The sequence below is a fragment of the Zootoca vivipara genome, chromosome 7, assembly GCF_965207765.1.
Source record: "Zootoca vivipara chromosome 7, rZooViv2.hap1.1, whole genome shotgun sequence".
Classification (NCBI taxonomy): domain Eukaryota; kingdom Metazoa; phylum Chordata; class Lepidosauria; order Squamata; family Lacertidae; genus Zootoca; species Zootoca vivipara.
The window spans coordinates 2,552,522-2,578,241 of record NC_142590.1 but is presented as its reverse complement, the minus strand read 5'-3'; the positions used below and the strand labels follow the sequence as shown (position 1 = coordinate 2,578,241).

The following is a 25,720-nucleotide window of genomic DNA, read 5'->3' as shown; positions in this document are numbered from 1 at the left end:
TGCTTATGAAACCCCAAAGCCTATATAGTTGTGTTCTGTATTCCTTCAGTATAGGAACTTAAAATGCTTGGGATGAAGCCAATGTGCCCTGCAGTTATGGAATGACCTTCCAGGGGAGGTCTGAGAGTTGACATCTCTCAGAGAGGGGAATGCCAAGTCTTCTGTGAAAGCTTTTTGGATTGTTGAGTCTGGTGGCATTTGGTCTCGCTGCCACTGGCCCAGGATATCTGAGTCTGCACTGTCCTGCGTCAGAGCCCAGGTGGAAGCTCTTGGACAGAATGCACCTCTGTGCAGAAACAGCCCCTGCCAATAGACAAGGACCACCTTAAAGGAAAAGGGCTGTGCTAGAATTCTTCTTCCTGCCATCTGCTGTCCTTTATTTGTGGAATCTTATTCATGGAACATTTCATCACTCGAACCCCCACCTGCCACCGGAAGTGGTGAAGTCCAGACTCAAGTTGCCACCTGAGTGAAAGCTAGACTTTTGCTTTATGTATTTAATAGGACAGCAGGTTCTTGTGGCTTTGCTGCTCTGATTTATGTAGAAGCTGAACATTCTACAACCCTCAGCCCATAGAAAGAGATGATAACACTGCTTTTAAATAAATGAAATTATGTACACAAAGCCCAGGTTATAACTCAGATCAGCAAAAGAGAGCGGGGGTGGGGAGTGGCGTCTGCTCCTTCTTACAATTGACAAACAAAGCTGCTTTTTAAACTCCCTCAGTTGTAGTGGACAGACAGCTGGATATTGAACTTCTCAAAAACACCATATAACTAAATAACTAGCAGCACAGCTCATGCTCTTTTGCATCACAGAATGTTCAGGATTTTTTTGTGCATGAGCGTAGCCTATTCTGAGCTCTGCCAACAAGAATCAAAATAGTTTGTTTTACATTGTATTGGAGCAAAAGGGTCTTCCTGCCAAAGTATATGCACCACGGGGGGTGGGGGTGGGTGGGAGGGAGAACACACACCATATAACTGCCAAGTATTAAATTATTGCAGCTTCAGTATAGGATAAGTCCTGATTTGAGTGTGTAGATTGGAAACCTTTAGATGGTTAACGCATGTTGCATATTTTACTTTCGATTACTTCATCTAGATAACATTGTTTTCGTCTGGAGTTGGGGCTACAGAAATGATATACGGTAATATTGTGATTGCCTTTGCCTATTCTGGGATCCCGGTCCCTCCCTATTTAGGGCCCTAGTTTGAAGAACAAATGGTGCAGTTTTTGCGTTGATTTGCTTTTTAATAGTACCTTGATCTCATTTTGTACACACAGGTTCCCTCAGCACTCAGTGTGACAACTATGGGCGGTGCAGTTGTAAACCTGGTGTGATGGGCGACAAATGTGACAGGTGCCAGCCCGGCTTCCACTCCCTCACAGAGGCCGGATGCAGGTAAAAGTTGACTGACCCTAGATCAATATATAGATGACAGAGAGTGTGCGACAGGGATGAGGAGCCCCCTGGTGTTTCTGCATCTCTCATCATTCCTGACCACTGGCCATGATGGTTGGGGGCTAGTGAGAGTTGTGGCCCATCAATATCTTCAGGGCCTCAGGTCCCCTTCCTGATATATGACCTTATTCTCCTCAGTGCTCTGACTGGACTTCTTTGCTTCTCTTCCAGGCTGTGTTCTTGCAATCCTGCTGGCAGTATGGACGAGTGCAACGTGGACACAGGGCGTTGTACCTGCAAAGACAATGCTGAGGGCTTCAATTGTGAAAGGTAGTGTGGTTTGCATTACGTCACAGGATTCTGGATGTGGGATTTGACCCATTTGTTGCGCTTTGCATTTCTGCCCTTTGTAGGGCTCAGAGCAGTGTACAAGAGGGGTGATCCCTTTTATCCTTACAAAAAATCCATGATGCAGATCAAGCTTGAGAGAGGGCGGCTTTTTGAAAGGCTTCCTAATGAATCTGATAGTTGAGAGCAGCTCCTGACGTTTCAGTCTGTTTCTGGCAAACAGCAGTTAGGGTGGTAAATTGGCACCTGAGCTGGGATTGAGTGAAAAGATTTCACCCGAGAATGTTGGGCTCAGTTTTTGTTGGGGAGATGAAGAGAAATTTGGGCCACTGAAATGAGGCCATTTTGGCAATTGAGAATGAAATTTGTAGGGATCCACTTGGCAGCAGTGGCTTCATTTTTTTCTTCTCAACTTGCAGGAGTTCTTCTGCTGTTAGTAAGAACAAGCCCTTTTGGGCTCAGTAACATTTGTTGTGGAACGTGCTGTTGTTATCCTAGCAAAAGCTCAGGGTGAATTTGATCACCTATGAGAGGTGCAGGTCTTTAGACACCCCCTTTGTATACTTGTGCAGAGGTTGGGTCACAGCTCTCCCAACAGAACGTGGCTATACCCATGGAAATAGCAATTGCCGTATAAAATGAGAAATGGTTCCGAGTAGGGATTAGAGTCCAGCTTTTCCTGGTCAAAGACCAGCATCTATCTGCTGCACCACAGAAGAAAGACAATCTCTAGCAATACTTTTTCAGGATGCTGGCTGTTATTTTACCTGAATGAAAGACTTCCTCAGATTGAGTGTGAGGTTCTGCCACACAGTGGTCTAGCATGACTGTATGAAATATTGTGGATGCAGTTCTGTGGCCCAGTTAAATGAAACTCTTAAAGGTTGTTAAGGCAGAAGATCAATGTGGGAGATGGATTAGAAGTGCTCAGTGGTTTTTTAAATTTTATTTTAGGTGCAAACCTGGCTTTTTTAACTTGGATCCTGCCAATCCAAGGGGATGCACTCCCTGCTTTTGTTTTGGGCACTCATCTGTCTGCACCAATGCCGTTGGATACAGCACCTACCGAATTACCTCCAGCTTTCAGTTTGGTAAGTGCAAGTTTCAATTTAACTTGAACAACACCTGCCCTATACCTTAAAAGCTTTAACATTTCCCCTGCGTGAGTGCCTGCAGGTCCTGTCCCTGCCTCTTACCACCTGGCTTAGGGCGGGCCCTGGCGGGCCTCCTGGGGACTGTTGCCCCCATCACTGTTGATGTCTAGGAGGACTCTGAACTGCGCAGAGTTCTTTTCAAAATGCTTTAAAATTTTCTTTTTACCATTTTAAATACGTTATGGTGTGGGTTCAATGTTTACTTGGGTTTGGGAATTTGTTTAATTTTGTTACTTTTGTATTTTTTATTTCTTGGTTAGTATTGTTTTATTGTGTTTTTGTGTGTTTTATATAGGTTTTAATTTGTTCTTAGGGGGAGGGGTCAGGGCTGCCTGGGAGTGGGTCCCAGCCAACAAAATGGCTGGGGCAGGTTCCACCGGGGGGGGCGGGTGGCGGCACTGGGACAACCGATCCCACTGATCATGGGTAGGAGGAGGAGTTACGCTAAGACCAGACCACGCATTACCAAGGAAGCAGGCTTAGTCATTGTTGGGAAGACTATCCCTGCCTCCGGGTCTGGTCTTGACCGGATGGATACTGGAATCAGCCAGGGATACCCACATTACCTGAAGATACATTAAGGCTTTTAATGTTTAATAGATCATTTTATTTCATTTTTCTGTTGGAAGCCACCCAGAGTGGCTGGGGAAACCCAGCCAGATGGGTGGGGTATAAATAATTTATTATTATTATTATTATTTTCACAAGGCAGAGAATGCTGCCTGATTCCAGCTGCACTGCAATGTTTGCAGTGGTTTGTGTTCCAGAAAATATAAATTAAATTAAATTATAAAATGATAAGGTTACATCAAGAGAAGTATAGGCTATGCAGCAAATTAGTCTGGCAATGCCTAAGTTCCAGTTTCTTTTTGTGGCTTTCAGGTGAGGAAGACTGGCATGCAGAACAGCGAGATGGCTCTGAAATCTCAGTTCAATGGATTAGTGAGACTCAAGACATATCTGTGATCTCAGAAACTCCCTTTCCCATCTACTTCATTGCACCAGGTATATAACAAGAGTGGCATGGTTATTTGAATGGACCGGTAGCGTGCTAATATTTACAACTAAACTCTCTGCCTTTACTCTCTTCCCTTTCAGGCAAGTTCCTTGGGAATCAAATCTTGAGTTACGGCCAAAACGTGACATTCTCTTTTCGGGTCGATAGGCGGGACACACGCCTTTCTGCGGAGGACATAGTGCTTGAAGGCGCTGGCCTGAGAGTGTCCGTACCTCTGATTGCTCAAGGCAACTCCTATCCCAGTGAGAGCAGCCTGAAATATGCCTTCAGGTGAGGCCATGTGGATTCGTGTTTTTCTCATCTGGGGAAGTTCAAGGTTGATTGAAGGAGCAGCAAACGGCTTTAACCAGAATCTAATGCAGCACAAAATGTTTCTTTAAAGAGATTGCAGTTTCGGATTGGAATTCTAGCTGTGGCCAGCTATGGGTGAATACCCACTAAGCTTGAATCATTGATAAATGCTGCCTACAAAAACTCTGGGAACAGTGGGATTGTGTTTTTTCAACAATTTGAAGTTGGCCCATAATTATTGTGTGTGTATGTCTCCGTTCTAGATGTAGACATTTTATTCCCAATGCCACTTGGCAGTTGTAATGCAAGGGAAGGCAGTATACTGCATATTAAGAGGGTTTTTCCTTGTATGACCTGGAAGCTATACGCTGGCTCCCTCGGCCAATAACGCGAGATGAGTACCACAACCCCAGAGTCATCAGCGACTGGACCTAACGGTCAGGGGTCCCTTTACCTTTATGCAGGATTTTTTTTAAAAAGTAATTTGTATTAAAAATAATGCTACTTTAAGAATTTCTGCTGCCAATTTAATTATGCAGTAGATTTTTAACTGATTCATCTAACCCAGGCATCCCCAAACTGTGGCCCTCCAGATGTTTTGGCCTACAACTCCCATGATCCCTAGCTAACAGGACCAGTGGTCGGGGAAGATGGGAAATGTAGTCCAAAACATCTGGAGGGCCGAAGTTTGGGGATGCCTGATCTAACCTATTGCCTGATGTTTGCAGCCCAAACAATATGGCATCATCACTTAAGAGATCTATGGTTTCAAGGCTAAAAATTGTGAAGCTTTGAATTGGGGAGGGGGAGGGGTTATGATCCAGCCAGAGTTGAGCACTTGTGAAGTCCTGTTAATATTAATTGGGGAGAGTTAAGAGTGCACCCAACTTTTCCCTTTCTTTCTTCTTCTTCTTTTAAATATATTTTTATTAAGGGTTTTCTTGGTTTACAAAGAAAAGTGCAATGTCTCTCTTAGCATTTTTACAAATCAGTTTCATCAGTGAGGAGTGGGGAAGGAAAGTAGATGGGGGGAGGGTGGTGGTGGGGTGACAATGGTGGGTGTTTTTTTTTGCTTAATAAGTGTGTGGGGGAGTTGTCAGCGATGCTTGTGTGGGTTCTCTGTTGTTCGCTTGTTTTCCTTTGATGGTGAGAGATGTTGGGGTTGGCCTAGGATATGGTTCTTCCTTTGTGATTGGCTGTGGTGGTCTTTGTTTTGTGTGTGAGTGGGGTGGGTGAGTGTTTTTGGTCAGGTTAACCATATTGATTCGTATGCTGTTGGTGGATTTTTGTCATTGTCTTGTTGGGCTGTGTATGTGATAAAGGGGAGCCATACCGGGGTGAAGCCGTCTTCTTCTATTTGCCCCCGTGTCAGTTTCAGTTATTGGTTAATTTTTCTAGTAGGACTGTTTCCCATACTATTTGGTACCATTGGTCCATGTTTACTCCTGATAGGTCTTTCCAGTGTCTGGTTATGGTGCTTCTGGTTGCTGAGAGTAAGTGGGTTATGCCAACTTTTCCCTTTCAACCAGTGTATCCACAGGTGCTTGCTTCACTTTTGTGGGTTCATGTCTAAATTTTGTTTGAGGACACACATTCAAACTTACTTGTTTCAGCTTAAAATGGATGGAGGGTTCTTTCCCACATGGTTATTATTAAAAGGCTAATTCAGGCTGTACTCTAAAAACATGATGGCTTCATCCTGTATTGATTTGTTGTTTTTCCTGTCCTTCCTCTGAGTAGCTCAGGGCAGCTTATGGATATGTTTTAGACCCAGCTTTGATTCAACAGAACCAGCCTCCTGTGTCTTCAGACCACCTTCTCTGACTATCTCAAGGTGGATAGTTTCTTGTCCTGTTTTATGGATGCATTTTGTCCCCAGCTCTTCATGGCTGCCACCTTTCTTTCTCTTCACTGCCAATGTAATGTTAAAAATGCAACTGGAACAAAGCATGCAAAATAGACCTGTCTTGTGTGCCCCGTTCCCCCTCCGGTTGGACACTTTGCTGCACGGTAACAGGTTTTTAAGCATACCTGTTACAACTTGACAGTGGTGCCTGTTGAGATGATGGAGGGATAGTGGGCTGCATATCAGCTGCTGTGTGGCACTTGGGTTTGAATAGCTCTGGAAATCATGGCTACACAGCTGATGGCTGGGCAGGCTAGAGTGAGTGCGACCTCCTTCAAGCACTGCTGGCACGCCAATGCCAGGTGAAGGGCAAAGATTGGGAAGTTACTCCAGAACCTCTTAGCCTGGTGGGATGGAAAGGAAGAAACAAATAAAAATGCCTAACCCTTTGCACTAATCCCTGGGTAGAGGCAAGTGTGCCCCCCCCAAATCATAATACAGTAACACCGCACAGTTTCTTGAGTTGTCCTGGAGAAGGGGAATGACTAATCTCACAAGTGAATGCTTCAGAGGTTTAAAAATGATGCATGTCTCTTCCCTGTTAGACTCCATGAAGCTGCAGATTATCCATGGAGACCTTCTCTTACCCCGTTTGAGTTCCAGAAGCTGCTGCACAACTTAACAGCAATCAAGATCCGTGGGACCTACAGCGAGAGGAGTAAGTTGCCACAGCAGCTGGATGATCAGGCTGAATGGGTGTCAAGCACGTTAGCCTCTTTACACCAAGAAGGAAAGGAAATAGGCCAGAGACTGGGAATTTCAAGCCTTCCAGATATTGTTGGAGTGCAGCTTCTGTCCCTGAGAAGTGGGCATGCTGACTGGGGCAGATGGGAGTTTGAGTCCAACTGCATCTGATGGGACACAAGTTCCTCATCCCTGGAATATTATCATTCAACTATTGTTGGATGATGGTAAATGTTGCAGATTTAACGTAAAGCTGCCCTTAACGTAAAGCTATGTTGAGACAATGCAGAAAGCATCTGCTAAATATGTCTAAAATGTATGGAATTTGCAGGAGCATGGGTAAGTTATGTATGCTTTGGTGACGAGCTTTACCAAAGGGGGGTGGGAGAAATGCAGGAAAATTGTGGTGTGATTAACATTCCTTTCATTGCAAACATGCAGGGGCACCTAGGGCTGTGGCGGAAGTCAGAGTTTTCTACCCAAAATGTAAACATCCTTCCATCAAAATATAGTTCCATAAAATTGTTTTATACGTGAGGCAATCCTAAGGGCAATTTCTAGGGCATGGCTTTAAGCAACGAGCCAGTTAGAAGAGCTGTAGGGTTTTGCTGGGAGGTCTCACAATAAATGTTTATAAAGGATGGATTAAAAAGTTAGGCTGGGCCAAGAGATCAGCCAGTCCATCTGCGAAGGGGCGGTAGCTGTGGCAGGCTCTTTCCTGACCATATAAGCCGAAGGAATGGTGTGTGCAAATACATTTTATGGTAGTGAAAGCTGCATTCTTTACCCACTCCCATGCTTTTACAAGGAGGATTTTTGGCAAGTTGCCATCTCTGCTTGCCTGTTAGCTCTGCTGTGCAAAGGCATCTCCCCACGCTGGTCTCTCAGCATCACATGCAGTGCTGGTTCTCTGAGCAGCTTCACTTGCAAATCAGGAGCCAGCCTCAGAGATGCACCTTCCCTCCTACCATCTCTGGAGCAGTTACATTTGCCAGCATTAATTATGTTACATGGGCCTGCATGCAAATCAGGAACCAGAGAATAAAAGCTATGGTTTCGAGCAGATTTGTGAAGTAGATATGAGGGACCTTTGCATCACCTCTAATGCGAGATGATAATTAACACAAAGCAGGATAGGAGGCAAAACTGGTCCAGGGAGTGCAAGAAGAAGTGGGATGGAGTGTTTGTTCCTGACCCATGGTGCCGTTGGTAGCAAACAAGTTCTTCTGCACATTACATAATGGGTCCCTTGTGCTCAACCAGTGGCTGTGCACTGGTTGAAGTAAATAAAGCTTTGTTGTAGGCTGCCCAGAATGGCTGGGGAAACAGAATGGCTGGGCCTTAAATATGGTCATCATTTAGAATCTCCAAGAATGAGCTAAAACTCCACCCACAGAGGACTCTCAGAACACACACACACACACACACACACACACACACACACACACACACAGCATCAGCAAAAAATATTAAAATACCTCTATTGAAGGTTTATAGTTCAACTTGGGACTCAGCTACATTAGTAAAGAAAAAGCGTTATAACACTGTGACACCAGGTGGCACTATAGAGTCCTGTCTTTCACCAATGTGATTTCCCATAATGAAGTTTACAATATGTTTTCCTGAAACACGTTTTTGATATGTCTGGAACAGGCATAGGCAAACTTGGCCCTCCAGATGTTTTGGCCTACAACTCCCATCATCCCTAGCTAACAGGACCAGTGTTGGTCCTGTTGGTCCAGTGTTGGTGATGGGAGTTGTAGTCCCAAAACATCTGGAGGGCCGAGTTTGCCTATGCCTGGTCTAGAACCAGCCTTGCAGTACACAAAATGTCTAATTTGACATGGATATCTTAATGAATTAGGGACGCCGGTGGTGCTGTGGGTTAAACCACAAAGCCTAGGGCTTGCTGATCAGAAGGTCGGTGGTTCAAATCCCTGCGGCGGGGTGAGCTCCCGTTGCTCGGTCCCAGCTCCTGCCAACCTAGCAGTTCGAAAGCACGTCAAAGTGCAAGTAGATAAATAGGTACCACTACAGTGGGAAGATAAACAGCGTTTCCGTGTGCTACTCTGGTTTGCCAGAAGCGGCTTTGTCATGCTGGCCACATGACCTGGAAACTGTACGCTGGCTCCCTCGGCCAATAATGCGAGATGAACGCCGCAACCCCAGAGTCTGCCATAACTGGATCTAATGGTCAGGGGTCCCTTTACCTTTACCTATCTTAATGAATTAGATTTTTTTTATTTTTTTAAAAACCTAATAATTTGATTTATTTATATGCCATCTTCTAAGTCAGGCATCCCCAAACTGCGGCCCTCCAGATGTCTTGGCCTACAACTCCCATGATCCCTAACAGGACCAGTGGTCGGGGAAGATGGGAATTGTAGTCCAAAAACATCTGGAGGGCCGAAGTTTGGGGATGCCTGATCTAACCTATTGCCTGATGGAAGATAATTTTGCTGACATTTAAACCATATGTTTACCTAGTGCAACCGTGCTGCCAATAGTTATGGTCATTTCTAATCCCTCATAGGAAGGTTTGTAAAACAACCAAGGAATTAAGAATTCATTACGGGAGTTAAAAGTGTGCTGAAAGTAGCAACAGAATTTGCTGGTGGGGAAGTTGAAAGGGTGGAGCTGGCTCCTTCCCTCCTCACTCTCATCCCACACTAGTCCTGACCAGGGCCTTAGAGAGAAGGTCACCTAGAGGGTCACATCTGTGAGGCTCACAGCTGGAAATCTTGAACATGTGAACTTGTGTTTTGTCTTAGACAGGATTCAGGTTCTTTGCTTCCAAAGCTGTTCTAAGCTTCTACACTTCTAATAGTTAGTGATATTCACATTTGCATGTATGAACCACATCTTTTTTCCCCAGGTGCTGGATATTTGGATGATGTCACTATTGTGAGCGCTCGGCCCGGGTCTGGAACACCAGCAACTTGGGTGGAGAGCTGTACATGTCCCACGGGATACTTGGGGCAGTTCTGTGAACGATGTGCCCAGGGCTACAGGAGGGAGACCCCTAATCTTGGGCCCTACAGTCCGTGTGTGCCTTGCTTCTGCAATGGGCACAGTGAAACATGCAACCCTGAATCGGGTAAGAGAGCGCTCAGGTGCAGGCGGTGTTGGGGTTATTTTTTTTATTTTTTTATTTTTGAGCTTTGCCGTTAGACCTAGAATATGATACTGGCCCAGGAAGTCTCATTGAATTGATAGCATTGGCAGTTGACCTGAGATCGAAAAAAGTACTTATTCACACAGCATGTAGTTGAGAGCCAGTGTGGTGTAGTGGTTAAGAGCGGTAGACTCGTAACCTGGGGAACCGGGTTCGCATCTCCGCTCCTCCACATGCAGCTTGCTGGGTGACCTTGGGCTAGTCACACTTCTTTGAAGTCTCTCAGCCCCACCCACCTCACAGAGTGTTTGTTGTGGGGGAGGAAGGGAAAGGAGATTGTTAGCCGCTTTGAGACTCCTTCGGGTAGTGATAAAGCGGGATATCAAATCCAAACTCTTCTTGTCCTTTGGCAGTTTCTCCCACAAGAGGGAAGGGAAACCCAGCCAGATGGGCGGGGTATAAATAATAAATTATTATTATTATTATTATTAAGAGGGAGCGACGCCCACCAGCTTGGAATGCTGGTTCCTAGGAACTCCACATGGGGACCCATGAGCTGTTTTTGGGCTTCGCACAAGCTTCTGGTTGGCCACTGTGAAAACAGGCAGCTGGACTAGATGGGTCCCCTTTGGCCTGATCCAGCAGCCAGGCTCTTACATTCTTATGAATATTCATGCCACCCAACAACTGCTTCCCCAGGTGCATTGTGGTACCTGATCACAGCAAACAACAAGCCAGTAGCTCCCTCTTCTGGCAAGCTGCCACAGAAAAGCAAGGTGCCTGTATCTGTTTCCCAATCTCTAATTTGAGGCCTGTGGCACTTTACAGAGATTTAAGCCACCGGCCAGAGTTGAAAGTTCTTCTGGACCAGAGGAAATGCCCCTCTTCCTCATTTAGTTTTACTTTTCAGTTCCCTCCCTCCCTCCCTCCCTCCCTCCCTCTCCTTTGGTAATACTGTTCTTGGAATAGCAAGCAGTCACTGGAAAGACAAAGCAATTAAGCAGAAAAAATAAATCCAGCCCTGTGCCTTGTCCACCCCCGAAAGCTTAAGCACATAATTTTTTTCGGATATGGCCATGTGCTGAGAAATTAGTCTGGGCCAAGAGAGATTCCTGTAAAGCGGTTTCCCACTGGCCGCATATATCTGGGGAATAAACCACCCTCTTTCTCCCACCTGAAACAGGAGCCTGTGACTGCAGGGACAACACAGCAGGTCCTCACTGTGAGAAGTGCAGTGATGGTTATTATGGAGATGCAACCACAGGCAGCTCTTCCGATTGCCAGCCGTGTCCATGTCCAGGGGGGTCAAGCTGTGCCATAGTACCCAAAACCAAGGAGGTGGTGTGCACCAGTTGCCCAGCTGGTACTACAGGTATGCTACCATAACATAAAGCTTCCGTTATGCATATTCACATGCTATTTGCCAGAGGTCTTTTAAGGTGGGGAATTGGTTGAATGATGTTCCATACACTTTATTATTCTTTTTAATACAGGGGTGGGGAACTTTTTACAGCTCAAGTTCCACCTACCTTCATTGACAACTCTCTGGGGGGTTGCAGGACAGCGCTTGGCAGGGTCCAGAATGTGAATGGAGCAAGAGATGAAGATGATTTATTTGATTTATATACTGCTCTTTATCAAAAGATCCCAGGCCAGTATATAACATTAAAAACATGTTTATAATAATGAAATGATCATAATTAAAGGTGCCCCCCCACACCTTTAACAGACCATCGACTGGCCAAAGACCTGGGTGAAAGGATTGTTTTCATCTGGCACCTAAAGGCATGTAATGATGACGCCAGGCAAGTCACCACCAAAAAGGCCCATTTTCATTTTGCCACCCTCTGAACCCCTCAGGGAGGGGGATATTGACAAGGATTTCCAATGACAAGCACATGCTCTTACTTTTGTACATAAAATCATGGAATCTTAGAATTGGAAGGGTCCTCTAGTCCAACCCCCTGCAATACCGGAATCTCAGCTAAAGCATCCATGACAGATGGCCATCCAACCTCTGCTTAAAAACCCCCAAGGAAGGAGAGTCCACCACCTCTTGTGGGAGTCTGTTCCACTGCCAAACAGCTCTTAATGTCAGCAAGATTTTCTGAATGTTTGGTCGGAATCCCCTTTCTTGCAACTTGAAACCATTGCCTCAAGCCCTGCCCTCAAGAGCAGGAGAAAACAAGCATGCTCCCTCTTCTATTTGACAGCCCCTGAGATATTTGAAGATTATCATATTTCCTCTCACTCTCCTCTTTTCCAGGCTAAACATACCCAGCTCCTTCAACTGTTCCTCAAAAGGCTTAGTTTCCAGGCCTTTGACCATTTTGGTTGCCCTCCTCTGCACAAGTTCCAGCTTGTCAGCATTCTTCTTAATTTGTGGTGCCCAGAATTGGACACGGTATTCCAGATGTGATCTGACCAAAGCAGAATTGAGTGGTACTATTACTTCCCATGATCTGATGATGCAGCCTAGAATAGCATTCGCTTTTTTTGCTGCTGCATCACACTGTTGACTCGGGATAAGCTTGTCCACCAAGACTCCTAGATCCCTTTCACATCCTTTATTTGTGCATCTGGTTCTTCCTGCCAAAGTGCCGGGCTTAACATTTGTCCCTATGGAAATTCAATTTGTTAGCTTGGGCCCTGTTCTCCAATTTGTTAAGGTCATTTTGAATTCTGATTCTGTCTTCTGCAACATTAGTTACCCTCCCAGTTTGGTGTCATCTGCAAATTGGATGAGCATCCACTCAGTTCTTTCACCCAAGTCATTTATAAAGATGTTAAACAACAGCAGACACAGGACAGAACCCTGTGGCACCCCACTTGTCACTTTTTTCCAGGATGACAAGAAACCATGGATTAGTACTCTTTGGGTTTGGTCAGTCAACCAGCTACAAATCCACCTAACAGTTCCCTCATTCAACCCACATTTCATCAGCTTCCTCTAGAGAATATCATGGAGGAATTTGTCAAAAGCCTTACAGAAATCAAGATACACTATGTCTACAGCATTTCTCTGATCCATCCAAAAAAGATATCAGATTGGTCTAGCAAATCTTATTTTTGAGAAATCCATGCTGGGTCTTAGCAATCACAGCATCTTTTTCTAAATGCTCACAGACCAACTGTTGAATCATTTGTTCTAGGACGTTCCCTGGTATTGACGTCAACCTCACCAGTTGGTAGTTACCTGGGTCTTCCCTTCCCCCCCTTTTGAAGATGGGGACAATATTCGCCTGTTTCCAGTCTGTAGGGACCTCGCCTGTTCTCCAAGAACTCCTTAAAATCTACAATAGACCACATTCCAGCCACTCAAAAAGTCTTAATCCTCTGCCCAAGCAGGTAGAGAGGCATCCTGCCAGTTATGGGGCAAATTCCAGTCAGGCAAAAGCACTCAAGGGAGGGCATGGAACGGGGCTAGTGAGAGGTGTGGCCTGGAGAGAGTTGCAAGGATCAGTTGAGAAAACCTTTGGCCCCGAGGTTCTCCACCTTCATTTAACATTTCAAGCACATGATTTTGCAAGCTTCATTTATAGTGAACCTCCTTTTATGGGTGGTTGGGTGGGTGGTTGGGTAGCCAGAAGTGTTTATGCCCATCCATGGGTAATAGTGAATTACCATAGAATGCAACCAAGCTGGAAAATGAAGATTTCCATGCCAGATCTGGGAACAAGGAGAGAAAAGGAGGTGGAGAAAGCAATATTGTGTGGGCCAGCAGCATAAAACAGAGCTGCTTTACCAGGGCCCTCTAGGCACCTTACACACTCAGTACAGATCATTGAATTCAGTGCTGTTGCTAGTATCCTACCTCAATCCTCTGTTCATTCCCTCTAAAACAGAAGCTGATGTCACATGGTGCTTGTTTTAGGGTGAAGTGCGCAGTAGTGAATTGGTGGTGTTTACTATGTTTACCTGTGGCCAATTCTTTGGGTGTTGTTTGAATGGGGAAATGGACTTTGCAGCCCATCTGAGGGTGATACCTTTGCTTAAGAACTGTGGATAATAGGTATCCAGGAAAGCTGAAGACAAACACAAAAGAGGAACTGTCCCATTTGGTCACTGGCCTCATTGACCATTACAGCAAGTAGAAGACTTCTCTCTCTCTCTCTCTCTCTCTCTCTCTCTCTCTCTCTCTCTCTCTCTCTCTCTCTCTCTCTCTCTCTCTCTCTCTCTCTTTCCTGTCTTAGTGAATTGCAGGGCAGTTCAGAATTGGCCCCCAGATGAACTATTGGCTGATTCATCTGAGGAGAAGGCAGCCCCCAAATAATTGTGCAACTTGTCTGCATTCCATAAATGAGCTTGTAAGAGTTGTGCAAGCCAACACAAAAAGAAATTTTACATCTTGGTGCTGGATTTGTTGAGAAGGGTGGCGGCTCCTTGGTATTTCTTATCAGCCCTAACAGCTATGATGCTCCTGGATTCCTGTTTCTTTGAAGTTCAAGTTTCCCCGTTAATCTTTAGTTCTACCATATCAATTAATGGATAGATGAAAATAACGATAGCTTTTCTGTATGGCGTCTGTGGCAGTTGCGAGAGGCCATCTGAATGTGCTCTAGAGGAGAGGAGAGAGCCATCTCTCGTCCTTATCTAAAGATCCTCCTAACTGAAATACATTTTCTGCCAACACAATCGCTAAAACATGTGAACATAAAACTCAAGGGTGTAGCCAGGGGCGGCGGCAGGGGGGGGGGAGCTGCCCCCCATAATCAATACAAATCAATACAAATCAATACAAATCTGAAGTTCTGCCTCCCTAACAAAAATCCTGGCTACGCCAATGATAAAACTCCTAGTCTATTGTGTCCTGTAATACAAATATAAGCAAACCTATCCCAGTACCATCCTGACACTCCTCTACCCAGGAGCTCAGCTGTTTATTTCTCCTTAGCATTTCCTTACTTTTTTTTCTGTTTTGCACTCTTTTGGTCTTTGTATGGGTTATAAATTTGATTATACCCTGTTTCTCATATTTTAAGACATACCCATAAAATAAGCCATAGCAGGATTTTTAAGCATTCAAGGAATATAAGCCATACCCCGAAAATAAGACATAGTGATAGGCGCAGCAGCAATGCCGGCCGCGGCAGGAGGAGGAAGAAAAAAATAAGACATCGCTTGAAAATAAGCCATAGTGTGTTTTTTTGAGGAAAAAATAAATATAAGATGTGTCTTATAATATGAGAAACACGGTACCTGTTTGCTCTCCATCATGTTTCAGCAAATTCCTTTTCAGTTTAAGGTTTTTACTGTGGAAATGTTGCTTCACTTTTCAACTCTACTTTCTCTCTTTTTAACTCCTTGATTTTTCAAGTCATGGGGGAGGGCTTCCCCCTTGTCAATATGTCATATTTCTTCCTTCTCATCTCGTATTTTGCCTTCGTAGCTCTTAACTTGTTCTCACTTGCTTCCCAGCATTAGTGAAGAAGCCACGGGGAAGCTGTCATTTCCATTTTTGTTTAACCAGATTCAACCAAACCATAAAAAATTGCTACTGAACCCTACTGTGGTTCAGTCTTCATTGCTACTGTGTTCAGTCTTAACCAGGGCTTTCTTTCAGCCGGAACTCACTGGAACTGAGTTCCGCAACCTCTTTGGCACCTCATTGTAGCATACTGGCAGCTGTATAGCAGCACGTTGCCCAGAGCTGCGTGTCGGAGGCTTTGGGCTGCATGCCACTCATGGCTGTGGGGCAGAGAGTCAGAGGCGACATTGTAATGCAGCCGCAGTGATGCTGGCAGCGGAATGATTGGGCAGAGAAGCGGTCCCCTCCCCCCTAAAGAGGCTCTCTTAGGGTTGTTCATCAAAAAAGCTCAACAACGTTTTGGGAGTTCCTGCACCTCTTTTTCTAGGGAAAAAAAGCACGGGTCTTAACCATGGTTTAGCAAACATAAGCCATGGTGTGCAGCTAGCTTGTTTTTAACAAAGTAAGTTTTTAAAAAAATAATAATCAGATGTCAAAGCAAGCTACGGTTTATAAAAAACGGAAGTGGAAAGCCTTCAAACTGTGTGGTTACACCAGAGTGGGGGCATGAACCCGAGGCTACCACAGGCTCATTTCCACCCCAGTGAGCTACAGCTTATGTCAGTTGAATAACGCCCGTGTGACACAATGGTTTGATTGTTGGATTTGGACATGAAAAACAAATTTTCATATCCACAGTGCTTTACTTTCTCCCAGCATTGTTGTGAGGCTAAAGTACTACTCTGAGCTCTTTGGAGGAAAAAACAACATGCACGTATAGTAAACAAATGGGACCAGCAACAAAAATTTGCAGTGTAGCCTAAAGGAAGTATTTCTGTTCAAGGTTCCAGCCAACCATTCTGTCTAAGCATGGCATTTCACACGACTCCATTTTTCCTTCCCATGTCTCACTGCACATGCTGTTGCTACTGAACACACTTAGGTGGTTTGACCCCCTGAGTCTTTCCTTTAGAAATGCATTTCTTAAAATCTTGGGGTTCTCCCAGCAATCCCTCTTGTTTCAGTGGCTCCATATTGGCTACAGTTCTATCAGTATTCATCACCTGAGTTTTCTGGCCAAACTTGGCCCTCCAGCTGTTTTGGGACTACAATCCCCATCATCCCTGACCACTGGTCCTGTTAGCTAGGGATCGTGGGAGTTGTAGTCCCAAAACAGCTGGAGGGCCAAGTTTGGCCATGCCTGGATTAAGTGATAAATGCAAGATCAATTTCCATTACTTGAGTGTTGGGTATTATGATCTTGACTGAGTTACGTGTTGGTGTTGGTGTGGATTAGAGTTCCGAAATTATAAACGTTCGGTTTTGCTCATCCTGATTTTTTTTTAGGCTATAGAAGAACAGCATTCGAGAAAATTCATTTTGCTTTCTAATGTGCTTTGCCCTTGTAGGCAAACGGTGTGAATTGTGCGATGATGGCTATTTTGGAGATCCTCTTGGTGAGAATGGCCCCGTCAGGCTTTGCCGCCTCTGCCAGTGCAGTGACAACATTGACCCCAATGCTGTTGGGAATTGCAACCGCTTGACGGGCGAATGTCTGAAGTGCATCTATAATACGGCTGGTTTCTACTGTGACCGGTGCAAAGATGGGTTCTATGGGAATCCCTTGGCTCAGAATACAGAGGACAAGTGCAAAGGTATGTGTCTGTAATATGTTCTTTGTTACAATCCAGTGGTCTAGGTTAGAACACAAGGCACTCCCCCATCTCCTAGGCACTTGTAACCATTGTGGTGAAACTGAACATAAGTCTTGAACTTGTAAAGAATAGTTGCTTGCCCTTTGCAGTGAGGCACCCCCGGATTTATGTATGTATTGCAACATTTTGAATAATAAAACACCTGAAGTACAAAATAGTACTTTTGCCCTTTCCCCCAGTGAGGGTGCACCTGCAACTTCAACTAGTCCACAGCTGTTCTCCGAACCCTTTCTTACTAGAAAATACATGTTGTTGGTTCCACTTTTGATCCTGCAGCTTGCAACTGCAATCCTTACGGCACGGTGAACTTACAGACCAACTGCAATCAAGTCACGGGGCAGTGTGAGTGCCTCCCACACGTCACAGAAAGGGACTGCAGCTCTTGTCAGCCTGGCTTCTACAACCTGCAGAGCAGAAGTGGCTGTGAGAGGTGAGCTGGTCCCACTGCTCTCACCTTGTCACAGGAACTCTTTGGGGGAAGGTTAGGATGACAAAAATGGGGCCTATAACTCCTTCCCAGAAGATCAATATGGTGGCACCCTTCCCTTCATATACCTACTAAAAATCCCACCTTTTCTTTAAAGACATTACTTAACCTATTCCTTAAGCTGTTAGTCCCTATTCCCTTCAGAAACTGCTTTAATAGCTATAGCTACACTTTGGCCAGTTCCCCCTTCCCTTGCTTTTTCCTAGGCCAGGGGTTCCCAACAAAATTTTCTCGAGGACCCCTCATCGAGCCGCTATTGTGACAAGGACCCCCATTAATTCCTAATCCTAAAATTAAAAAGTGAGAGCCAAATTAAGAGTCTTTTTATATTTTATATTTATACGTTTTTTACAGTTACAACAGAGTACTCCATCAGTATACAGTTAGTTTTAATTTTCAGTTCTTAATGAGATGAGTTAAATCTGTCCTTTGAGTCCATTATTTCTGAAATATTAGGTTTGTTTACAAACACTACTGTTTTGCAAAGAGGCAGTGCGCGCCAGGAGGAGGGAGGGGAATGGAGAAGACAGGGTACCTGCGCAGTAGCGCACAAATGAAGCCGACGCGCGCAAAGCATCTTGGGGAGGTGAGCGTTAGTAGAATGCACGCGCTGCCTCTTTGCAAAACAGTAGTGTTTGTAAAGCGCCACCTAACGGCATACAGCAGAACTACTGCCTCTATCTAATTCTAGTTTTGCGCTAGACTCTGCTCATGCAGGAAGCGGCCAAAACAAAAAATCTGTTATCATACGAAATATATTTAATATATTTTTTATTCTAATGGCATCTTGCGGACCCCTCTGGCATAGCTCGCGGACCCCTGGGGGTCCGCGGACCACCTGTTGGGAACCACTGTCCTAGGCTGATAATAATAACCGGCTGGAATTTTAGGACATTGCTAATTACTGTTGCAGACGACAGTAACTACATTGTAGGTCTGTTTTTGTGACCCTGGGGTGGATCTCAATCCAGTTTTTAGGAGGGAAGAAGTTGCTCCTCAAATAGTAGACTAGCATTTAGAAGGCTGCCTTATTGAGCTAGCACTCTTGCGCTTTGTGGGGGGGGGGTTGGATGTGTTTAAGGCTTGCATTTTTATGGAAAGCAGGCAAATGCACTTTATCTTGTATTTCATTTTGGCACTTTTTGATCCAGCATTATTTCAGACCTATCATGGGGAATGTGACTTGCATTGCACCGTACCCAAATCAAACATGATGCTCATGTGCAGTCTTATTGTTTTAACTATGTGCCTTAATGCTAAAACATGTTGTCTTCCTCCTCCTCCTCCTCCTCCGGTAGGTGTAACTGCCATCCATTGGGTTCCACTAATGGCCACTGTGAAATACAGACAGGGCAATGTGAATGCCAGCCAGGCATTACTGGGCAGCGTTGCGAGAGATGTGAGGCAAACCATTTTGGATTTGGTCCTGAAGGCTGCAAACGTAAGCAAGGGGGCAGCAGGGAGCATGGCTTTTCTTTCCCATTATTTTCTCTTACATTTGTTTATCACCATTTTTTCTTCTCCGTTGAAAATGTGTTTCGTTGCTCACCACTATTAGTGTGTTTATGGACTTGGACACCACAAGAGGATCTTTGCGTCACCCTCCCCATTTTTTTCTTTTGTCTGTCTGCTTCCTGCATGTTGTGTGAGTTTCAAGACTATTGAGGATGTTTTTGCAGTTGTGTGAGTATTACTTTCTGCCTCTAGGGCATTATGATTGCATATACTTGTAGACCATCTGCTGTTCCTTGTCATAAACACTTGCTCTGAATTTTGTCCCAGAACTGACCTGCTTTTGGCTGTTACACTCCTACGCCTCTACTCTGGAATGTGGCCTTTAGCTGCTAACTCGGGCTTGAGAACATGTAAAGTGTGTCAGATTGGGACATACATTCCTACTCATCTAAGCCCTCCCATCTCTGGTTCCCTAATATCGCAAGAGTAAAGTGATTCTAACTGTTGGTTTGATACAGTGGCCCAATGAACATGCATCTGTAGTTCTCTGCAAACCGTGGCTTGCAGATTGGAAGCTAGCCTCGGGAATATTGCTGTATTCCCACCTTCCCTCTACAGAGCTGTCTTCCCTTTGCAGCATTATCCATAGTTTTATGTTGAATAAGTAAACATCTGATTGAGAGATGAAAATCATGGTTTGGGAAGTGCTTGGGACCCAGTATTTGTGTTGGTGAGCATATTATGCTAACCCATGATTCCCCCCCTGGCAAGGAGAGGTTGGAGAAGAGGGAAGGAAGGAGGACAAGGAAGCATTCATTTCAGTTTGCAAGCCATGATTTCTGGGGAGCCAGCATTTGACCTAGTGCATGTGCACAGCTGTGCTGGCAAGTGTAATTTGAAGTGTGACTACATCTACAAGAGTAGAGAATTTATGGCAAGCTTTTTATATAGTTAAGCATGAATGTGGCCTTGCATGAATGGATTTCATATGATTAAGGTGTGACATGAGAAGCAGACCTCAAAGCTCCTTCATAGGGTCCTGTTCTTGCAAACAGCTGATGAGGTGGTAAGTCTTATGTTCATAAGAATGTAATACATACTAAATGAGTAGCTGTTTTTGTTTTGCTAGTAGCTCAATGTAGTAAGATGTAAAATTATGTGGTTTTGCCTACCATTTTAATCTTGCAGGTGTATGTTGTATACATATGTATGTTTGTAGATCACCCAGAAATACTCTCTCACAGCCCAGATGGAGCAAGTCAGGCTCACTGAGGTCCATGGGGAGAGTTTATATCTAAGTTTGCACACTTGCATCTTGATATTAAAAGACATATCAGATATGGGATACTCACCCAATACCTTTCCAAAAAGTCTTTGCTCTGCAGACTAGACAAATCCCATCAGCATTGGTATTTTCACAGAGTGGACACCCCTTTCAAACATCCACCTTTTGGCCCACTTTTGCCCGTAGGTGGGATGAAAGTGTGTGTTTATTTGGATCAGCATAGAGTACTGAGGTGCACACTGGGTTTCTCTTGGTCCTAACAAAAACCGGACTTGGAGGCATCTGCATAATGAGAAGCAGGCTGAAAGAAACAGTTTGTTGCTTTTATTGCTTTGTGTCGAGGACAAAGTTGACTTGGAAGGTTGTGCTTACACTTGAAGGAATAGCCACAATGCTATACAACATAATGCATGTGAAAATAAGGACACCAATAATTGGTTAGATGAGTCTTTTACAAAAAGGTGCAAACTAGCAGATTTACTCACAATTGATCCCTTAGGCTTCAGTGAGTCTTAACTTGTTCAAGCTGAGCTATCATGCAAGTGATTGCAAACTTTCATATGCATATGACTTGCAGATCCAGTCAGCTGTAGTCATAAATGTGCAATTTTCGCATGCCTTAAAGACAAACAAATGTTAGTTTTGTTAATCCTGTAGCATTTAAAATATGTTTGTTGGTCTTCAAGGTGTAACAAAACTGTTTAAGTATGTCCTGAAATATGTTCATCCAAATCCCCTTTTCTCATTTTCCTCTTCCTCATAATTATTTTTAAATCTTGTCTTTTTGCAGCTTGTGACTGTGACCCGGAAGGTTCTCGATCTTTCCAGTGCAAAGAGGATGGTCGCTGTGAGTGCAAAGAAGGTTTTGTGGGGAACCGCTGTGACCAGTGTGAAGAGAACTATTTCTACAATCGATCCTGGCCAGGCTGTCAAGAGTGCCCTGCGTGTTACAGATTGGTGAAAGATAAGGTCAGGCTTGTAAAACTGTGTGTTTATGTCAGTTCAACTAAGTTTGCAAATCATGATTGTAAATGACCTTTGGTTGTATTAATCATAGTTTGTTTGGGTGGTCATGTAATTATTAACCTGGAGAAATGAATGGAGAGGGGGACATTGCTCCAGAGAAGGGAGGATAGCGGGAGGAAAGCCCGTTCTCAAGGCTAAGTCCAGATTTACAGTCTGTTGATCTGCCCTGGCTGCATTTGTATATTATGCTGAGCCATGTGTTTTTTTCTCTCATCATAGAGTCATTGCACAGATGAGCAAACAAGCCATGGCTTGCTTCCCCCAAACTTGGTTTGTTTTCCAGCTGCTTTGCCTTGTGCCTCTATCTTGGGAAGCATGTGGGGTGGGGTAGCTAAACAAACAATGCTTAAGAAGGGCTGTTGGATTTGGAAGTAACGCCAAACCATTGTTTTAAGCCATGGCTTCACATAGTGGTTTGTTGATAGAAAGCAAACCATGGTTAAGTCAGCTGGGTTGAGTTGGGTTTGAAAGTCTCTTAAAAATAGGGGACTTCCGGTCTACCGCCATTGCTGATCAGCGAGGGACTCAGCTGCACCTTTTTTTGTCTCCTCTGCTCCCCGGTAAGCCCTATTAAGGGAGCCGAGAGTGAGCGGAGTGGAGACGTGGTGCCTTGAGTAGAACTGTTACCCTCGCAGTGTGAAGCTCCGTGCCGGCAGGTTGTGGAGCGGTGGATTTTTCCAAATTAAAGGATTTGAACAGATTGGACACCGTGAGTAAAGAAAAAGAGCTTTATTTTTTTTAAAATGGGAAATAATTGGTCACGGGAGGAGATCCAAAAAAGGAAGTCGATCTCCCCCATTGAGAGAACTGAGGTGCAGTTAATTTGCCCGAAGCCGGAAAGACTGATGACAACCTTTTAATCTCAAAAATTGGACTTAAAACCTTCCCTCTAAGACAGGGTAAATGGGGAAGGGGTTGAATTCAGCAAAATCCCTGTAGAAATTTGTATTTTGGACTGGGGGAAGCCCCCCTGGAAACTGGAGTTGAGTCCCTGGAGGGATCAGTGAGCTGCCATTATGACATCACAATAGGAAGGAATTTGTTTACCTCTTTGAGGTCTGGAACTGTCAATATTGAAAAGAGTGCAAAATATTCGGCTGGGAAAAATAAGTTTTGACATTGCTTTTTTCATAAATGGACATAAGAGCCTTAAGTTATGAAGAAGAATTAAAAATGTCAGTTTGCACCCAGTTCAGACATAACTTTTGTTTTTGAAGTTTGGAAATACGAACTGCACCACTTCCTGCTTTGCAATCTGTGCTGTTCCCATGAAACCTGAAATAAACAAGATGTCAGTAGACATAATATCATCTGACTTCGTAGACTTTCAAGAGGAATTCCTGAGATCACTTTTGAATTTAAAAAGCAAAGTGCACCAGAATTCAATACAGATTGGAATAATAAACCAGAAATGTGTAAAAATTGAAAAAAGACCAATTTTAACAGAGAATACAGAGAAGAAAGATGAACAACCACCAGTCCTGGACAATGCAATTCAATTGAAAGAAGAGGAAAATACATGGAACATTGTGCCCCCTGTGGGAGGGGGGGGGAAACCAGATTCATGCTTGATTCAAATATTTCTCAAAGAAGAACCAGTGTGGAATAATGCCCTCCCAGTGAGGGGGGGGCAGGATACATACTGGGGTCAGAGTCTACGGGAACTAAAAATTGAGGTAGGGCTGAAAAGTGGAAACGTAGTACAGTGGTGCCTCACAAGACGAATTTAATTCGTTCCGCGAGTCAATTCGTTTTGCAAAAAAAATTGTCTTGCGAATCGCGGTTTCCCATAGGAATGCATTGAAATTTCTTTTTTTTGCCCATAGGAACGCATTAATTAAATTTCAATGCATTCCTATGGGAAACCGTGATTCGCAAGATGAATTTTTCGCAAGACGAATTTGTCTTGCGAGTCACCATCAGATCGCAAGCCAAAGAATTGGGGAGGCAGCAGGGGATGAAGAACGAAGAGTGGTGGATAGGTGGTGATAGAGTGGGACTGGGGTGAAAAGTAATAATGGACGATATTTTTTGACTGATTAAGATGGTCTGGAACTGGAACGACTTATGCAACTGGCTGACTCATCTGGGAAACCCTGAGTCCGGGGGGGGGGGGGGGCTGAATTAGGTTTAAGTATTTAAGTGTTATTAGGATATAAGAAGTAATATTTGAATTTATGGAAAAGTTTTTGGGAATAAACTTCAGGCTAAGAGGCGAAATATATGATAGATGGATGGGAAAATAGATTTAGATCTGGATTAATGGATGAATTATAGGTTAAGGACAGTTGAAAGTCTCTTAAAATACACACTTCCAAATGTGTGGGATCTGGAGGATGATAATGTATCAATTTGTACATAGCCTGGGATGTGTGGATAAGGTCTATTTATGTTGGAATTTTCAAAAAGTGAGTTCTCCAAACAGCCCTAATTGCAAGTTGGGTCCTGTGTGTGGCGAAAGCATCCTACCGTTGTGCAGGGGATTGGGTTTTCGCTGCCCTTAAAAAGGCAGTGACAATCCCCCCAATCCGCTTCCTCAAAAAAAGTTCACAGTGGACACATAACTTTTATTGCAAAGTGTTCCCTGGTCTATAATGCAGCTTCAGAAGTTGTTGGAAGAAACTAGTTATATCACCCAGGCATTTGGAGAAGTCTGCCAAATTGTTATCCATCCAGTTGAGTTTAACTGCTTGTTCTTTTAATATGTCTTTTGGATTGGTTTTAGTGTAACCTGCTCTTGAATTGCTTTGGCAACGAGGAGCAGGCAATAAATACTTCTCATAAACAAACAAGTTAAAGCTGTTCTCAGTGATGTACATTTTGTTTCTGTTGTCTTAACATCCCCCACTTAGACTGTATAGTTTCTACGTTTTTGTTAGGAACACGGTCCAAACCTTTGCCGATTATTTCCCCCCCAAGCATGAGTACTAAAAACTGGCAAATACAACAACCTTAGGCTCATCCAGCTTAATTGGAAATGTGCTAACACAGAGATATTGTCACTATGTGAAGTCCTATACTTAATTGTAGAGAGAGATCTGTAGATGAGGACTGAATGATTCCTACTGGAGTCTTAAACGCTTGGCAAGTGCAAACATATTTCCTCAGCCCTCCTTTCTGTCATTTCTCTTTAGGTGGTGGAACAGCGGGAGAGATTGCAGGAGCTTGAAAATCTTATAGCCAACATAGGAACAGGTGAAGAAACTATAACTGATCAGGCTTTTGAAGACAGGCTGAAAGAAGCTGAAAGAGATGTCATGGACTTGCTTCAGGATGCCCAAAGCAGCAAAGGTAGGTAGAACAGATTTCTTTCTGAATACCCATGTTTCCCCACGATTGCCATATGTTATTGATTAGGCTTTTTAATTTGGGGTAGGGGATTTAGTAATTCTGTCACTGCAGCAACTGAGGAGCTGAGATTGTCAACTCCCTAGCTGTTTCCCAAAGATGTGCTGCATTTGTATCTGCTTCTATAAATTACGTTCCATTGGGGTAGCTCAGCTGATAGAGCTGTTAATCTCAGGTTCATGGGTTCGAGCCCCACATTGGGCAATAGTTTCCAGCATTGCAGGGGGCTGGGCTAGATGACCCTCATGGTCCCTTCCAACTCTGCAATTCTCTAGTTCTGTGGTTTATCCACGCTGGGATCATATGGTGAGGTGGGCTAGAAATTCTCTTACAAATAAATTATAAATAAATATTTCAGAAGAGATGTCATCTTCTGAAAGTAATAACATTGAAGTAATTAGGTTTTAGTGTTTAATGGCAATAGCAGTGGTGTGTTCTTTTGTGATTATAAATGGAAACCAAATTTAAAAGTCTTTCCTAAAAGTTTAATCCAAAGTGTACAGGTTCTTTTTCTGGATTTCCCAAATCAGAAAGTAGCTTAATTTGTTCAACAATGTTCAGGCAATTGTGAAAGAATTTTGTAGCTCGGAGTAGGGGTTTCCAGGGGTCTTGGTGGGGTGTTGTTGTTGTTGTTGTTGTTGTTGTTGTTGTTGTTGTTGTTGTTGTTGTTGTTGTTGTTGTTGTTTTACCCCACCCTGTGTGCAGTAAGAAGAAGCTGTACCATGGTTCCTGTCATAATTTGTTGTCTGCAAGTGTTTTGTCCCTGCCCAAAGGAATATTTAATCTGAACTTTGATAGTGTAAGAGACAGCTGGGGAAAGAGGAAAGGATAACAAGGGATGAATATAAGCAACTACAGTTAAAACTTTGTGTCAATCAGGGCTTAGGAAAACCAAGGGCTTCAAGAGAAGAGATGAGTTCAGAGGAAGAACTTGAAGAAATTCTGGTTGACTCCCTCTGCTTTTGCTGTGTGTGGCCCTAATAGAGAAGAAAACCTTTTATTGGTTTTAAAGTAC

The 25,720-nt window shown here is 44.0% G+C and overlaps 1 protein-coding gene across 1 annotated transcript in view; it reads left to right on the top strand.

The window, feature by feature from the left end:
* Window positions 1–25,720, top strand: part of LAMC1 (laminin subunit gamma 1) — a 139,768-nt gene that overhangs the window by 98,759 nt on the left and 15,289 nt on the right. The window contains exons 6-18 of the mRNA XM_035123885.3: window positions 1,289–1,406; window positions 1,638–1,736; window positions 2,709–2,845; window positions 3,791–3,913; window positions 4,007–4,196; window positions 6,669–6,781; window positions 9,683–9,904; window positions 11,106–11,294; window positions 16,799–17,044; window positions 17,381–17,534; window positions 18,890–19,032; window positions 21,122–21,300; window positions 24,492–24,648. Of these exons, the coding sequence (XP_034979776.2) occupies window positions 1,289–1,406; window positions 1,638–1,736; window positions 2,709–2,845; window positions 3,791–3,913; window positions 4,007–4,196; window positions 6,669–6,781; window positions 9,683–9,904; window positions 11,106–11,294; window positions 16,799–17,044; window positions 17,381–17,534; window positions 18,890–19,032; window positions 21,122–21,300; window positions 24,492–24,648 (2,070 nt within the window). The remainder of the gene's footprint in view (window positions 1–1,288; window positions 1,407–1,637; window positions 1,737–2,708; window positions 2,846–3,790; window positions 3,914–4,006; window positions 4,197–6,668; window positions 6,782–9,682; window positions 9,905–11,105; window positions 11,295–16,798; window positions 17,045–17,380; window positions 17,535–18,889; window positions 19,033–21,121; window positions 21,301–24,491; window positions 24,649–25,720) is intronic.